This window comes from Stegostoma tigrinum, chromosome 8, assembly GCF_030684315.1.
Source record: "Stegostoma tigrinum isolate sSteTig4 chromosome 8, sSteTig4.hap1, whole genome shotgun sequence".
NCBI lineage: Eukaryota > Metazoa > Chordata > Chondrichthyes > Orectolobiformes > Stegostomatidae > Stegostoma > Stegostoma tigrinum.
The window spans coordinates 71,105,054-71,123,162 of NC_081361.1; the positions used below are offsets into that span (position 1 = coordinate 71,105,054).

Consider the following 18,109-nt stretch of genomic DNA (forward strand, 5'->3'; position numbering starts at 1 on the left):
TGTATTTTTGCTGGGAGTCATAAATTATCTCTTAAATGTCTGTCACTGCTTGCTCACTGTCATTCCTGTTAATCTATCAGTCCAGTTCACTGTTTAGTTAATTCTATCCTCATTTCATTGTAATTCCCTTTATTTAAGTTTAACACAGTTGTTTCCAAACCAAGTTCTCATTCTCAAACTGAATATTAAATTCTATTCTGTTATTATCACTACTCCCTTGAGGATCTTTTACTTTGAGGTCATTTATTAAATCTACCCCATTACCAGATCCAAGCTACCTTGCTGTCCAGGGAGCACCAAACATCAGGGATGCATTGGTGGATGTCATGGCCTTGTACCTCATAACTGTGTTATGACTAATGATACTGGAAACTTATGAGCTAACCCAATGTGATATGAGACCCTAGAAATTCAGGAATAAGAATGCTCCACATCATATTCTTATCACCTTAATCTGTGTGCATCAGATTTTTGCAATCTTCCCATTTCTTACCAATTATGACATTTATCATTGACTTTTCCTTACTCTTGAAGATTGAAACTGCTATCTTGAAATTTCTTTTACTATGATCATGTATAAATTCAAAATTTGTGTTTGTTTTAGTAACTTGTTGATTTAAACTTCATTTTCCTTAGCATTGTATTCACTTAACATGAGTGTTAGTGCTGAGAATATTAAAGGGAATACACTTCCTTCTGTAGACATAAAAAATGTGAACAGTTATTACATCTTAAATATAGTGTTATTGAGAATATCGTTCAAAAACCCACTTAACTGGACAGTCACTGATTTATGGTGATAATCTGGAAAAGAATTTTAATTTTGCATACACAGCACAACATAGTTTTCTGTGTTTGAAGCATTAATTAAATCCTTTATGGTAGCTGAGAAGGAAATTAGATTCAGCTCCTGCAGATGAGTAGATCAATACTAAGCAAAATTCGCTGAATAGGAAAACGTTGTATTTGCAAGTCTGACCTCTGTATGAGCGTGAAAAGTCTATGTTAACAACTATGAAGACACTAAGCTCCAATAGAGACCAAAAAGAACAAAGCAAAAGAAAATTTGCAGGAAGTACAAGAAAAATTTAGAACATGCAAATATGAAGACGGTGGTCTGGAAGGAACGCCGTAATTAAATACAAACTACTTCTTTGATGATTATAGCTTATTAGAATGAATGGCATTCAATAATCAGCATTGCATGACATTGGATGTGAAATGAAATAGAAGAGAAGGGATTAGGTAGATATATATAGAATAATTTTGACAAATTCCTCCACCTGGCACAGAACTTCAGATGCCAACAACATAGGTTGGGAGTCTGAACATGAAGGTTAACAGACCCTACATGATTTTGCACCTAATTTTGTTCACGAATAGAATATCCTGCAGGGCCACCTAACTTCTATGCCAAAATTTCAAATTGCCCTAAAGCTTAATCTGAAAGAACAAAGGTGCAAATTAGTTATTGGTGTGAATGGATTGGTTGCCACATTTAATCAATGTTTAGAAGTGGGGAAGTAAAGCTTCAGTATGCAATGTCAGGAGGGGGCATTTGGCTTCTCTGTTACCAAATGTAGTGAAGGTGTTCACAAACAATGATAGTCTCTTACAGCATAGAGGGATAACATGTGGCCTGTTGTGCTTGTGCCAGCATTTTCGAAGAGCTGTCCAATTAGTCCCACTCCCCAGCTCATTCCATTTCAATTATGGAAAAGGACCAAATGGCACTGGATAACTGGCATACAATCTGTGGATAAAATCAACAGATTTAGAGGCAAGAGGAAGCTAAGTATGGAAATAACTTATTTGCAAAATTACATATTAACATGCATATTACAAAACAAAGAAACAGAGGACCATATGGCATTAACCAAGGCACTGGAATGACAACACACAGACAGCTTCGGCAATCCTACAGAATCTTCCTAAGTAATGACTAGGAAGTTTATACCAAAATAAAGGGAGCTGACCCATGGACAAGTCAAGCAACAGCTTGATATAGTTATGCTCATGGGATCTTACAACGTCCGAGACACTACCATCATAATCATCCATGGATACGCACTGTCTCACTAGTAGGACAGACACACCCAAGGTGGCAGTAAAATCGTATGCTGAAGGAAAGGTTTTGCCCTGATAATCTCCAATATTCACTTTGTACCCCATGAAATCACATGACATCAGGTCAAGCATAGGGAAAGAAATCTCCTCCAGATTACCACCTATTTCCCATCTCAGCTGCTGAGCCAGTGCTCTTTGATGTTCATTACCACTTGAAAAAACCACTATGAAGATCAAGGGAACAAAATATAGTCTGGGTAGGAGATTTCAATATCCAATGCTAAGAATGGCTGGGGAGCACCATGACTAAAGGACTGGAGCAGTGGCAATGTGGTGAGAGAACTAACACGAGAGAACATCCTTCTTGGCCTCACCCTCTCGAATCAACTTAATGCACATACATCTGTCTATGTCAGTATTGGTAGGACTGAAAACTGCACAGTTCCTGAGTAGAAAATATCCCAACCTCCTACTGAGGATACTCTCCATTGTGTTGTGTGGCACCATCACTGTGCTGAATGGGACAGACTTTCAATAGATGTAGCAACTCAAAACTGAGCTTTAATGAGGCACTGTGGACCCATCAGTGGCAGTAGAATTGTATTCAAGCATAATCTGTTACCACATATCCTGGCATATTAGTGAGCAAAATTAGGGCACATGGTATTGGGGGCAAGATGCTGGCTTGGATTGAAAATGGGCTGGCTGACAGGAAGCAAAGAGTAGTGATAAACGGGTCCCTTTCGGAATGGCAGGCAGTGACCATTGGGCTTCCACAAGATTCGGTGCTGGGACCTCAGCTATTTACAATATACATTAATGATATAGATGAAGGCATTAAAAGTAATATTAGCAAATTTGCTGATGACACAAAGCTGGGTGGCAGGGTGAAATGTGAGGAAGATGTTATGAGAATACAGGGTGACTTGGACAGGCTACGTGAGTGGACGGATGCATGGCAGATGCAGTTTAATGTGGATAAATGTGTGGTTATCCACTTTGGCGGCAAGAACAGGAAGGCAGATTACTATCTAAATGGAGTCAAGTTGGGTAAAGGGGAAGTACAACGAGATCTGGGTGTTCTTGTATATCAGTCAATGAAAGCACAGCAGGCAGTGAACAAAGCTAATGGTATGCTGGCCTTCATAACAAGAGGAATTGAGTATAGGAGCAAAGAGGTCCTTCTGCAGCTGTACAGGGCCCTAGTGAGACCGTACCTGGAGTACTGTGTGCAGTTTTGGTCTCCAAATTTGAGGAAAGACATTCTGGCTATTGAGAGAGTGCAGTGTAGGTTCACGAGGTCAATTCCCGGAATGGCGTGACTATCATATGTTGAAAGATTGGAGCGACTGTGCTTGTATACACTTGAATTTAGGAGGATGAGAGGGGATCTGATTGAGACATATAAGATAATTAACGGATTGGACACTCTCGAGGCAGGGAGCATGCTTCTACTGATGGGGGAGTCCAGAACCAGAGGACACAGTTTAAAAATAAGGGTAGGCCATTTAGAAGAGAGTTGAGGAGAAACTTCTTCAGCCAGAGAGTAGTGGATATATGGAATGATGTGCCCAAGAAGGCAGTGGAGGCCAAGTCTCTGGATACTTTCAAGAAAGAGATGGATAGAACTCTTAAAGATAGTGGAATCAAGGGTTATGGGGTTAAGGCAGGAACAGGATACTGATTGTGGATGATCAGCCATGATCATAATGAATGGTGGTACTGGCTCGAAGGGCCAAATGGCCTACTCCTGCACCTATTGTCAGTTGTCTGTTGTTTATTGTCGATTGTCATATCGCTCATTGTACTATTACCATCTAGCCAGGAAATCAACATTGTTCAATGAAGAGTGCAGGAAGGCATTCCAGTAGCAATACCTCACATACATAAAAATGACTTTCCAACCTAGTAAAGCCACAACACAGTGACTACTTTCAATACAGACAGCAGAACTAGCATGTAATAGACAGGGATAAGCAATCCCATAACCAAAAATTCATATCTAAGCTCTGCAATACTGCCATATCCAATCAGGAGTGGTTGTGGAGAATTAAACAATTTACAGCAAGTGGAGGCTTCACAAAAATCCCTATCTTTACCTTCCATGTTGTTGGGTCAAAACTCTGCAACACCATCAACTCCACCTTCTGTAAAGCAATTAGGAATGAGTAATGGTGGCCCAGCCAGTGATGGCCTTTATTAGTCAGTGTGTTGAATATTGGAATTGGGAAGTCATGTTGCAGCTGTACAGGACTTTGGGTAGGCCATTTTTGGAATGCTGCATTCATATCTGGTCTCCCTACTAATGGGAACGACGTTGTGAAACTTGAAAGGGTTCAGCAAAGATTTACAAGGATGTTGCCAAGGTTGGAGAGTTTGAGCTATAGGGAGAGGCTGAATAGGCTGCAGCTATTTTCCCTGGAGTGTTGGAGGTTGTAGGGTGAACTTGCTGTACACCCCTATGACTCGATGACTGAGAACATCTCTCCTCCTGAACAACTCTCCACTTATTAAGGGAAGGCGGAGAGCAAGGGTAATTTAGTATCCCAACTCAGACATTTATCTTAATGCCTTCCCTTCACCGTGCTTTTGTGCTTACCAAATATTTATTCTTGGACCTATGGAGACAGCTGTCGCAGGTTTCTAGGAGGAGTCCAGATTAGGTTACCCTCTTTCATTTCACTCAAACCTCTGAAATTGCACAAGGCACCCTTATCTGAGATTGTGAACTTGCTACACAGACATTGAAAGTGCAAAATCCAGATTCCCACACTGAATGAAACAACATCTGGGAAACCAATATGTGGCCGCGCTGGACAGTTGCTATCTTAATGATTGAAGCTTGGAGTGGGAACTTGGCAGTAGATCATTATTGCTATTTGGATGGACATGGAAGGATTATACTATCATTAAGTGGGGTAGTGCGCTCTCGTTATAGTAGGTTGCAATGACCATATTAGTTATTTGTTTTTAATAAGTGTGCAGTAATGGAAAGGTTAAATTAATTAAGAAAAAAAATTCTCATTAAAATAATTGCATGGTTTAGGATGAGTTTTGAAACTGTGCTAGGTTTAACTGAATTTTGACAAAAGTGAAATGAACATTACATTAATCCCACTGCAAAATGAGATAAAAGTGTTCATTCTATTGATGAGCAGTTCTATTGTGGTCTGATGGCACAGCCTGCCTACACCAGGAGCTGAAAGACTGGCAGGGAACCAGCACAATATACTTAACTGTTTTACGTTGTTTTATGCATTGGCAAATTTAAGGATTGGACTTTGTAAGCAGCAGGAATACAGAAATCCCACCCATGCTTTGGTTATATTGACGAATGGGAATTTCTGAATAAACAACATTTGATACCGCAAGGCACTGCAATTTCTCTCACAAATTAGCAGTGTGATGGAATATTTTCTACTTGGGAGGTTGAGACCACCAACACTAAGAAGCTTGATACCATCCAGGCAAAGCAGCCTTCTAAATCAGCATCCCATCCATTACCATAAATATTCCCTCACTTCATCGGTGTTACTCCGTAGAATGTACCGACTATGAGATGTGCTACAACGAAAATTCAAGGCTGCTTTGACCTTCCAAATTTATGCCTTCCATTACCAAAAGGGACAAAGGCAGCAGATACACAGGAACTCTAGCACCTGCAAGTAGCTTTCCATTCTGTCAACATCAGCAGGGTTACCATTGACCAGAAACCCCACTGGACTCGCCACATAAACACAGTGGCTACAAGAGCAGGTCAGAGACTTGGAATTCTGAGGCAAGTAGCTCATCTCCTGACTCCCCAGAACCTGTCCACCAGATACAAGGCACAAGTCAGGAAGATGATGAGTCATTCCCCATGTGCCTGGGTGGGTGCAGCTCCAATAACACTAAAGAGGTTTGCCACCATCCAGAATAAAGCAACCCATTTGATTGGCACCACATTCACAAACATCTACTCCCTCTACCATTGATGCTCAGTCGCAGCAGTGCGTACTATCTCCCAGATTCACTGCAGAAATTCACTATTGAACCTTAAACAGCGCTTTCCAAACCCACAACCACTTCCTCCTCCAAGGACAAGGACAGCAGATATGTGGGAACAGCACCACCGACAAGATCACCAAGAAACTCACCATCCTGACTTGGAAATATATTGTCGTTCCTTCACTGTCGCTGGGTCAAAACCCTGGAATTCCCTTCCACCACGGCAGATGGTGGAATTTGAATTCAATAAATATCTGGAATTAAAAATCTAATGATGACTGTGAATCCATTGTCAATTGTTGGAAAACCCATCTGGTTAACAAATGTCCTGTCGGGAAAGAAACTGCCATCCTTACCTGGTCTAGCCACATATGACTCCAGACCTGCAGTGATGTGGTTGACTCTCAACTGCCCTCTGGGCAATTAGGGATGGGCAATAAATGCTGCCTGGCCAGTGATGCTTATGTCCTACAAATGAATTTTAAAAAAGTATGACTATTTGAACTTCATCATTGTTCCTTCACCGTCGCTGCACCAAACACCTGAAACTACCTTCATACTACTTCTATTGGTGTACCTACACAACACATGGACTACAGCACTTCAAGATGGCAGCTCAACATCCCTTGCTCAAGGATAATTAGGGATGGCTGTTAGGGAAGGGATAGGGTTGACCTTCCTGTGCAATATTTCACCTGCAGTCATCGGAGATTATAGAGTGTATATATCATGCCCCTGGCTTGCGCCTTGTTGAATTTTGACAGTCTTAGGGCTGTCAAAAGGGGTGAGTTAGTTAACTCAGAATTCCAAGTCTCCTGTGTGCTTTTGTAGTGACATTAATTATGGATAGGTTTCTGGTCATTGATGACCTCAAAGGATGTTGATAGTGTGTGATTCAACAGTAGTAATGCCATTGATCGTCGGGGGAGTATTCCCCTGAGCAGGCAGTGCAGAGTTGCTGTGCTGCCTGCCTTATATGGGTTTTAGTGATCCCCATCCCCATGCTGTCGATTTTAGTCCCCAGTTTCTCTGAAACATAAGGATTTGTTTCATATGATAATGCTGTTAAGTACCACATTTCAGTCAGAATCAAATGTAGGCTATTTTCCCAGCAAGGCCTCCCTCAGTTGAATCTAAAGTTTTGAGCTACTTTCAGCAGGACATTACCTAGCTCCTGGCAATAAGACATGTTTTCTTATCAGGAGCAGATGGAATATTCTCTTTGCTGAGCTGCTAAGTATGTCTGTACTGACTGATCAAGAACTGACAGCACATAAAGCTTTTAATTGCTATTTGCTATCAATAGTATGGATTCTGTTTAGCCTGGAAGCAAATTTCATTGAACTGATGGCACAGTGACTAAATGCAGCTCTCAGAGTGTAACTGACCTGTTTCAGGAGTTTCCAGGTTTGTGCAGGCCCAGATTAGTTTCGCTTTACACACAATGATTTGATGGGAAATCCATAGTTATTTGCATATTAGATGTGGATAAGATCAGAAAAGTGAAACAGTGATATTCTCAAGGTTTGATAACTAGTAAATGGCACAAACATGAGGAATAGGTAGATGCCTGAAATAGGAGTAGTGCCCATGGAGCTGTATCTCAGTTTATCTACAGGGTACAGTATCAGAGTGGTTATGTTACTGGACTGACAGTCCAGAAGCCTGCGTCTATTATTTGCAGATTATGGATTTAAACTCCCAACATGGCATTTTGACAATAGGCATTCTGTTTAAAAAGAAATCTGGACATACAATGTTGGTACCAATGAAGGTTGAAGCCTTCAAATTGTCTTTACCCTATATCAAACACCAATGCCGCACCAGCATGCATTAATCTTAATAAAACCAGAAAGTGCTTTAGAAACTCAACAGGTTTGGCAACAGCTGTGAAGAGAAACAGAGTTAACTTCTCAAGACCAATGTGACTCTTCATTGGAACCAAAGGAACTGCGAAAATGATGATTTTTACACTGTTGACAAATTGGGAGGAGGAGCAAGAGGAACATTTATTGAGGGTACCTAGAGCAAAAGGCAAAAGGAGTGCTAATGTTAGTTGAGGAGAGATGTGGAAACATAGTTTCAGTGCTAGGTGCCAATAGCACTGCTGAGAGCAATCCATTATAAACAAGATGCTGGGTAAAGGGGGTTGCACTCAAAATGAAGGAAAGTGCTTATAAGCTCACATTGTTGACTTCACTGAGCCCTGTAAAATGCGATAGTAGAAAGTGAGATTCTGATCCTGCGGCTTGCATTCGGCTTTGCTGGAACACTGCAGCGGGCCTGGAACCCCAATATTAGCATGAGACCAAGACAGTGTATTGAAATGAGAAGCAATTGGAAGCTTGGGGTCGGTCTTGCGAACAGAGTGGGGATATTCGACAAAGTGTATGCGCCATTTGCATTTCATCTCAACATTGCAGAGGAGACTGCATTGTGAATAAGAAACACAGTGAAGCAGATGAAAAAAGTATAAATTCAACTACCATTTCATCTGGAAGGCAAACCTTGGAAGACACTTGGTAAAATGACATGGTTGGGAGATAGCAGCAGGAGGAATGGGGAAGTTTTCGCAGTGTTGTGGATGAGGGTATCACAGACAGACTGTTACTTACAGAATCCTGACAAGGAAAGGAGTGAATGATGGGTTTAGTTGAGGTCTGCTGGAGGTGGCAGAAATGGTGAAGGATGACCTTTTGATTGCAAAGGCAGCTGGAGTAGAAAATGAGGTAAAGGGGAACCCTATTAATGTTCTGGGCGGGAGTGGAATGGATGGGGGGAGAGTATGGGAAATGGGTTAGGCATGGCCTTGTCAGCCACACTGGGGATGGGTGTGGTCTTTGGTTGAGAAAAGAGATGTGTTGGAAAGTTTTCCCTGCGGAACATCAAAACAGATGGAACGGACGAAATGGGACAATGGAACAAAGGCCTTACAAGAAGCAGGGTGTGAGGAAGTGTTGTCAAGGTAACAGTAAGAGTTGATCGATTTCTAATAGGTACTGTGGACTAGTTGACACAGAAGTAGAAATACGAATGTCAAGGAAGGAGAGGGAGCATTCAGAGATGGACCAGATGAAAGTGAGGAAAGGATGGAAATTGGAAACAGAATTGATGATTTTTCCATTCAGGATGACAGCAAGAAACAGCATTGAAACAGCACTTAAATGCCATCTGAAGATATCCAGTAACACTTCATATCAATCCATTATCAAGAAATATGGCACTTTCTGGAAAAGTATCTTTCTGCATTTGGCAATAAGTGCCAGCTTTGCCAGCAGGACCAACATCTTCAATAAGAATTTAATAACTTGGGAAGAGAATGGGAGTAAAGTCTGTAAAAATCAAAATTCACTTCTTGAAGTTATTAATTGAACTATAGCCTGTGGTGTTAAGTCTTTGACAAGAACAAAACACAACTTTTGTTTACAGATGTGGAACTAGTGAGAGAAGCAGTGATATGTGGCAGGAAAGCAGAGACATAAAAGATCAAGGATTAAAGACAGAAGGAAAAGTACAGCAGTGTCATATTCTCATTAACTACTTTCAGCTCTGGTGAAAGTGGAACTGGAAATATCTTGACCCTTGGCTAGCTGGCAAGTGGAATTTTCCACTCCAAACTTAAACCTCCCACAATCTTACTCGAAGAAGATAAATGTTGGGGCTCAGCCAACCAAAAAGAAGCACTGAGAAAAAACATCACCAAAACATAATTTCATGTTTGCTTAAAATACATCAGGACACGCAGTCAACAGGGCAACAAAATTGAGAAAAAGAATTCAGATTGAAATTGGAGATTTCTTATTTAAATGCTTGCTTCTGTCAGTCCCTTAATTGTCACTTCTGGCGTAGAGAGGCCTTTGATATTTGAAAGCATTTTGAAATCCTGCACAGCGAGAAATGTCTACTTAGAGACTCATGTGTACGTACAAACTCTTATGGCAACGTCCTTATATTGAAAAACTCACTGAAATAGAATTAAATTGAACTGAAAGTAATTATATTTGCTAAGACACATTACTCAATAAACACAAGGTTCCTGTGGTATTGCATAGTGTGTAGTAGGACCAATGAAGTAAAAGTGCTAAGGAACTGAGTCAAAGAGTATTCATTAACAGTAACTATATGTCATCAAACGTATAGGCAACAAGTGAAAAAGAAAGGCTAATTTATCAGGTAACATCCTTTGTGAAACTATGAGCAGTTTCTAAATTAGTAATTTCTTATTTGGTTGTGCATGTTAATTGGAGTTTAATTTTCTTACTCTGGTTGTATCTTTTCTTGCACCACCAATGGACAGAATTTAGTGGTAATCACTGGAGTGGGCAGATGGCAAGTGGGCTGGGAGAATTGCATGGGAAGCTGGAAATCTTCAGGAACAGCACGAATACTGTACTACGCTTACTGAGCAGCAGGAAGGAGCTGATGTGGGAACCTTCCTGCTAGTTGGGCAAACTCATTAATGAGACGTTTAAAGCCAGTTATCACGACAGAATTTGAAGTTGTGGGATGGTTTGCACAAGACTCAGATAGGTCTCCTGTGACTCCAACAAACTGCCCAGCAAAACCTGATACTCACTAGATATGAATTAGAATGGAGACACTGAGAGCCACATGACCCCTGCTTTACCATTGATACCCCTCCCTTTGACTCCTATCCTGCCCCACACACCTCTGTCAGACATCTACTGCTCCTGGTGACATAGGTTTGATGGAAAGCTATGAGCTTCTGATTGGTTTACAGCTCCTGGGGGAGGGAAAGGATATTTCTGCCCTACTGGGGACTAACTCTGATGTGATGTTTAATATTGTCTATGTAAATGCCTTTGAATAATGCAGTTGTGTCCGCTCTCCCAGGGAAAAGCAACATCAATTTTCCATGCAGTGGGCAAGACTTTCAGCAATTCAGTCTGCCCCACATCTTGTATATCCCTAAGAGCACTCTTTGAGTGCTGGAGAATGCAGACCTGTAGAGTTTGGAGGTAAGACTGAGACTTTGATGCTCTTCTTCCTCTCTGTTTCACTCCTTGCTAAGCTCTAGCTGATCAAGCATCTGAGGGAGATGAAGAACTTGTTGCCACTCCATCGTCATGTTGCCACAGTCACATGATTTGAATTTTTTTTTCCATAGACACGTTGGCTTTCAAATGATCATGGCCTTGAAATAGCTGCTTTCGGTATAATGTCAATAACTTTTTGATGACAGCAAAATGGGGTGGAAGCTGTTTTTTCCACTCTCGAGTCAAATGCTCCCTGTTCCCTTGAACTTTTCTTCTTTGCATAATACAGCTGTCTGGTCCTGAGTGAGTTGATTTACACACATCGTTGTGAAGGCCAAACATACTGCAATTCTGAGTTCCCAACTTTTGCACACACACTACAGCTCAGACTAAATTACTTACCCTGAGAATCATAAGCTGCAGCTTATCAGCAAAGACATGTGGAAGTGAAGCGATTTTAAATTTGATCTGTGTGAACCTCATTGTTAGCACTGTCACTGAGAGAGACTTTTTGAAGCAGCTTTTTTTGAGGCATTCTGTCTACCCAGACATACATTGCTTCCCTGTGGCATCTGATAATGTGAGATGACTGGCTACTTTTCATGCACATTGAGTGCCTTGCTTTGTAAGAGTGGTGTCATTTGTTGTTATCCCATTTATCATTATGAATGGAGGAAGTGTGTTACAAGATGGTACAAGTGAGGCAGGCAATAGTCAAGTGGGCTTTACTTAGATTATACAGACAGAACAGGTCACGGGAGTACTAGTATGAGATGTCTGAAAGAAGAGGCGTAGTTTGGGATCTCTGTCCATTCCTGTATGTGTGCTTGTAACCAGTCTGAAGGAGAGAATGTGTTAATCTGGTCCATAAGCAATAATTCAATACAAAATTGCAGACTGATAGCAATACTTGATTGTAGACACAGTCTGTTCATTTCTGTGAAATTGCTAAATGTTATGACCTGAGAAGTTTGTGTTTGTTCTCTGAGAATCATGAATCAATCACAATGTATCTTCTTTCAAGCCCTGTTGACAAGAGAAATGAAACCCTGCTGAGCTGTACACAGAGCACATCTCATTGATGGATTTTTCAATGCACCTGAGCTTCTATGTGTCTGCCTCCCCCGGCAAGGTAGACAGGGGTGAGCCTGCACCCCATTCTAACATCTGACCTGAGGGGCTCTTGTGCCTGTCGGACCACAAATTGATTTCTGGGCATTTCCCACCAAAAAGACCTGCCCCTGGGAATCTCTGCTCTGGGAATGGTAGCCACTGCTGGGTCTGCACAAACCACCTAGTGCTTAACCACAAGGAGCCATGGGTCCAAAATGAAGGGTAAGTTGTGAGGTTTGGCGGGGGGAATATTTGGTAGGGCACAGTTGTCCAGACAAAAAAAACCCTTAAAACCTGTCCATGACTCATACTGGTTTGCCTCATCTTGTATAGCTCAAAATAAAGCTTCAGTGTAACCAGTATTGCCATGTCTAACACTATTGATTTTTTTTCAACTGGTTTTGCTCTTTGGGTGGCAGGCCTTGACTGACAAGTTGGGGCAAGATAGACCTAGCAGGGGGAGGGGCAGTGGTAGGGTTAGGGGCACACAGCTGGGGAATTTGAATGAATGTTGTGGACGCAGTGGTGAGGAGATGGGGAGAGACCCTGGAGACCTCATTAGGCCAGGGACCTTTGGCTGTGACCAGCATGCATTGTGAAAGCTGCCATGCATGGACAGTTGGCATAGGCCTCTTCCATCGCTGGCTAAATACCTGCCAAATGAGAGTTTTGTTTGACTCATAGATGGAAAAGCCTTTCAACTGGTAGGTATTAGCTGGGGATTCACCAGAGCCCTTACAGCTAGGCAAAGACTAAAAGTGTAGATGTGTGGTTAGGAGTTATTTCCTCATAATAACAATCAAGATATAGAAACATAAAAATTGAATTCAATTCATCTTTTACTAACTTCCATTTGGATTTCAATAATGACACTTTGATTAAAGCTGCTGCTTTGAAATCATTTGCAGTGTTTGCTATTTTTCATAAGACATAAGAACCTTCTTACATTACAGATTTGTAATAGAAATCATTCCCAGATATCTTGCATTCTGTGTGTAATTTATCACATTAAATATTGTGGTATTAGTGGTAATTCATTAATGTTGTCTTCCAATTGTAAAATGAATTTATTTAACATACTACTGTAAACCCACTGATAGCCTTATTCAGTGGTCATTAATTAACGCTCTTTCTTCAGTATTGTTCATAACTGTCATTAGCACCTCTTTTATTTTACATATACAATGTTGGGCACCAACCTGGTTCTGACCATTAGATGATTCGTGCTTCCTGCATCTGCAATCTCAATAAATCCTTTTTCTACATATTCCAAAATGGTAAGAGGCTGAGATGAAGCTGATCATTCCTTCCAAGAAGTAGTATGCTTGGGGAGTGCGTCATGTCTAGGTGAACCTGCAAGCTACCAACAAAGGAATATAGTTGTATGCTGCACTTAGGTAGAGGCTAGTCATCCTTAACAATCTTCTGAAAATTGCATTAAAAAGATAATGTAGCATCTAATATATGAGAAGTAATTTTCCAGAGAAGTCACGTGAGCTAAGCTTTCAAATTTAGATGTTTAATTTGCATTGAGTTCAAACTGATTGGATTTTCTTTTGAACAAATCCAAAACCTCATGTGAATGACTTTATGCCATACCACGTATTTTTTTAATGTGTGTGGGAGAAATAGTTAACGCAAATTATCCATCTCGCTCAGAGAGGCCACAAAGATAGACTGTTGTGGGGCAAAGGGCATACCGTATAAAAGAAAGGGCACTTTAGAGTTTAGTTTGTGTTACAGTTTCCCTTTGTCTATTGCTGGGTGACAGAAGTGGAAAAAAAATGCTCAGTTCTAAAGTTCCCCTATTTTGATGAATCCAAAAAGTGAAGGATAGTTTAATAAATAGTTCAGATGATTTTCTTCAACTGCTGAAATTTCAATTTTCTGGCTAATCCCTTAATTTGAATTACAGGTGTATTACTGAATGTGTGAACACAGACATTCCATATTGACATCAGTGGAAGTCAAAATGCTAATTTACAAATTAAGAACAGCAGTTCAAATATAAAATGTTAACTTTGCTCCTAATACTAAGATCTTTGTTGCAATCATAAAACATTTTGTTTGCATTCAGAATCAAGTACAGTTTCACTTATTTCATAACAGTAATTTAGTTAAGAAAAATCACTAATTTGCTTTTCTAAATAGTAACCAAAACAGATCTTATGCTGACTGCAGCCTGAGACAGCTCTTTCATTCTCACACTTGACTTACCATAAAATGACCTCCCAGAACTAGGCAGGTAAATTTAACTCCTATATGTCATTGAGTTATCATTATAAATGCAACAATTTGTGCAGCCATTCTCTCTTCTTGCTGCATTGAATTGTTTAGAGATCCCCAGGAGCAGAAATGCAAAATTGACTTTGCTATTCATTGATATTGGGCAGAATTTTGCGCAGCTTGACATGATGGAAAACATGGAGATTGCAGCCACATATTATGGGAGAGTCCTTGTGTCAGTCTCCTAGCTGAATAAGTAGGAGAGCAGGAGGGGCTGATTTGAGATTCCCCACCCGCCAGCTGGAGGAGCTCAATTAAGTTCATTAAGGAGTCATTGTCACCCGTTATTCCTGAGCGCTTCGCACATCGTCAGTGGTCCAGAGTTTAAATGGAGGCCACCTTGCTTCCCCACACTGTTAGAAGGTTGCCTCAGAACCTCCCGTTCACTTATTCAGTGCCTCCCTGTGATGAGGATGGGGGCATGGGGCTGTGTTGTCATTCACTCCGTTGGGAGCCATGGGACCCAGCATAAGATCGCCGAAACGTGTGGCCGCTGAAAAAATACACCTGACTGCTACCCCCATCTCATCTTGACTGTCAGCCAGCAAGTTCCATCCTGCCTTCTCTCACCTTTGGCCAGGGGTTCAATGACAATTCTGGACTTAGAGTGCTGCAAACAAGCTGCCACGCCTTCCACTGGCAGCCCCTGCAGCAGGGAGCCTCAATCCTGGGGGACGTCTGCCATTGGTCATTTCTATGCTTAAAAGACCCTTGCTTCAATCAGGCCTGCCCCTGGGGAACTGCTAGAGTTCACCGTGGGTCACCAGCCACAGGTTGAGACCTCTGTCATCCCGACAAGACACAGGTTTTGTGTGAGGTAGTAGCAAACTATGGCTAACAGCAATGTATTGGAGAAGAATGTGTCGCTCTCCCAACTGCAGCTGTATAAAATCACTGGCTGGCTGAAGTTGATACGTTTTGCATGGATGTGATTTAAAGCCATACACCACATAGTCTCATCAGGTTGTATGATCAAGGATGCTAGAAATGGAGGTTCAGTTGTGCAATGTTATTTTCTGTGTCTGAAATCCTTGAATATATGAGGACAATAGCAAGAAGAGTCAGACATCAAAGGACCGATCCTAGGAAAACCTGGAGCAAGTGCTTGACTCATTTGTATTTTATGGGATTCTATCACATAAAAACCTCCAAAATTATTGCTTCAAGAAATAATTGGAAGACAAGTCAAAAGAGCAATCCTACACCTTCTTTGAAACATATTTCAGGCTAATGTACACAAGGGTCAAAGCATTTGTTTCACGACCAGTACAGAAACAGTCCATTTCACCCAATCCACTGTGCATGGCATGGAAGCAACTGATCAAATTGTGGGCTGATCCTTGTTTCTGTCTTTGTACAAAGATATTTTTCTGACCTCTTGTTTTAACATTTTTTACATGTAATCTTGTATCTATCATTCCTTTTTCATTAGAACTACCTGCTTCTATGAAGTTCCTCCCATTTCGTCCTAATATTAAACACTTCCTACTAATCTCCCGTCACCACATGCTAATGAGAAAAAGCCCCATTCTGATCTGTTTCTTCATTTTCGATTTTCGCACCCCCATCAACATCTTGTGGTTTTCAAGAAGAGTTATATTTGACTGATGTCTGACCTGCTGAATAAGTCCAACATTTTCAGTTTTTATTTCAGATTCCCAGTGTCTGTAATATTTTTGCTTTTGTTTTATCACTCTGGTAAGAACCCAGTGTTAGACATAATACTCTAATTGGGGTCTTATTAAGGTTCATCGTGTAGCTGTTGTCTTTTATGATCTATACCTCTTGAGATTCAAGCTGTTATTATATTAGGTTTTTTTTTGAAAAGAACCAATTCAAGTAATAATGATGGAAAAAAAAATTTTTCAATGTTTGTTAAAGCTCAGTGGGGTTTTACAAGCTTGGGTGGAGCGGAAACATCTGTAGCCGAGGTCAGCAATGCTAGAAACAGAAAGTAAAAGAAATGAGGAAAAAAATACTAAAATACTTCTTCACTGACAGATAGTGGAAAATTACTTCAGGCACTATCCAGATAGTAATCACAAAATAATCTGCACATTCTGCAGCATTGCTGTATCTGGACTGATAGCTCAAAGAACAACGAAGCTTCCAAGATGCACCAATTTTGAATTTTTGGCTTTAAATAGTTACATACTTATGTAATGCATAAAATTAAATTAAATTTAATACACCAAAGCCTATCCAATCCACAACGTAATAGATTAAGCACTGCTAAAGATTCACCACAAGATTAATGCTCCCCATTCCACTGTTTTGAGGCACAATCTTAGAAACAAAAGAAGTACAGGACAGAAGGAGATTTTTAAAATTTATTCTTCATGGGCTGTGGACATTTGTGGTAAGGTCAGTATTCCTTGCCCAGCCCTAATAGCCTTAACTGGTGCTGGGTTCCGTTCTCAAGCTGCTGCAGCCCAGATTATTCAGGCTATCATATCTGTGTGGCCAAGAAAAAGCAAGCCACGTCAATCCAATTTCACAAATTGTGTTCTATGGCCCTCAAAGTTACAGCATTTCAAATACAAATATCTATTAAATGCAGTGAGATTTTCTGCCTCTGCAACATTGATTTGGTACTCCAGTTGAGGTCTCAATAAGTTTCGTCATTTAACTTTTGGCTCTTATTTCTGCGCTTCTTGAGATTCAACCAATTATTGTAGTTTTTTTTTAAGAAAACAGCCAATTTAAGCAACAATGAATGAAGAAAAATTCTTGAAGTTTTTTTTACTGTTCTCGCCAAGTGTTTCATAATTTTATATATCCCAAATACAATTTCCTTCAGTTTCCAAGCAATATAGTCCCCAGAACCTTCCCTTACAGCTATGACTCTGCATTTTTGGCGATATCCTTATCAATCTCCTCTGTGCACACACAGTGACTATAACTGTACTGTGTACTCTAGTTTCAATATTGTTGTCTACAGCTCCAACATAACCTCTGTGACTTAATGTTTATACCTTGGTTAGTAAAACATCCTGTAGATCTTCTTAAACACTTCAATGTACCGGTCTTATAGCTTCATGATTCCAAAGTTCTTCAGTTCCTCAAAGTTTTCAGTATCTTACCATTTATTGTGCACCCCAATGCCATGTTTGCCCTCTACAAAGAATGTGTTACCACAAATTTCACTACATTGCATTCCATTTGCCATTTTACTGCCTCCCTGACCAGTCCATTGAAAGCTCCTCTCTCACTATTTCTGTGTCACCCAAACTTCACATTCCTCTTTCGCATTTGCAATTATTGCATCAAGCTCTCCTTCGAGAAAACCATTGTAATGTATTCATTTAAAAACATGCTCACTTCTCTAACCCTTACATGTAAGGTGATTTTCTAGTTTGTAATCAGCCATACTCTTCCCTCACTTACCAGCATACTCCACATCAATTTTGAAATCTGTCTACATTTCTAATAATCTGACTTACCACAGAATCACACATTTATTATGGTGCAGGAGGTCATTTGTCCCATCCTGCCTACCCTGGCTCTTCAAACAAGCATCATTACCTAGTGCCAGTCTTCTGGGGCCTTTTCCCCATAACCTCGTACACTATTTCTATTCAATTAATCATCCATTGTCCTCTCGAATGCCTCAATTTGACATTCCTCCACCATAGTTTGAGGTAGTGCATTCCATAACC

At 40.6% G+C, this 18,109-nt stretch overlaps 2 protein-coding genes across 3 annotated transcripts in view; one reads left to right on the forward strand and one right to left on the reverse strand.

Moving 5' to 3' along the window:
- slc6a9 (solute carrier family 6 member 9) overlaps nt 1-18,109 on the forward strand; it is a 234,839-nt gene that overhangs the window by 98,199 nt on the left and 118,531 nt on the right. The gene's annotated exons all lie outside the window — the stretch shown is intronic.
- Nucleotides 13,413-18,109, reverse strand: part of ccdc24 (coiled-coil domain containing 24) — a 255,476-nt gene continuing 250,779 nt past the window's right edge. The window contains exon 9 of the mRNA XM_059647973.1: nt 13,413-13,524. Coding sequence (XP_059503956.1) covers nt 13,425-13,524 — 100 coding nt within the window. The 3' untranslated portion in view covers nt 13,413-13,424. The remainder of the gene's footprint in view (nt 13,525-18,109) is intronic.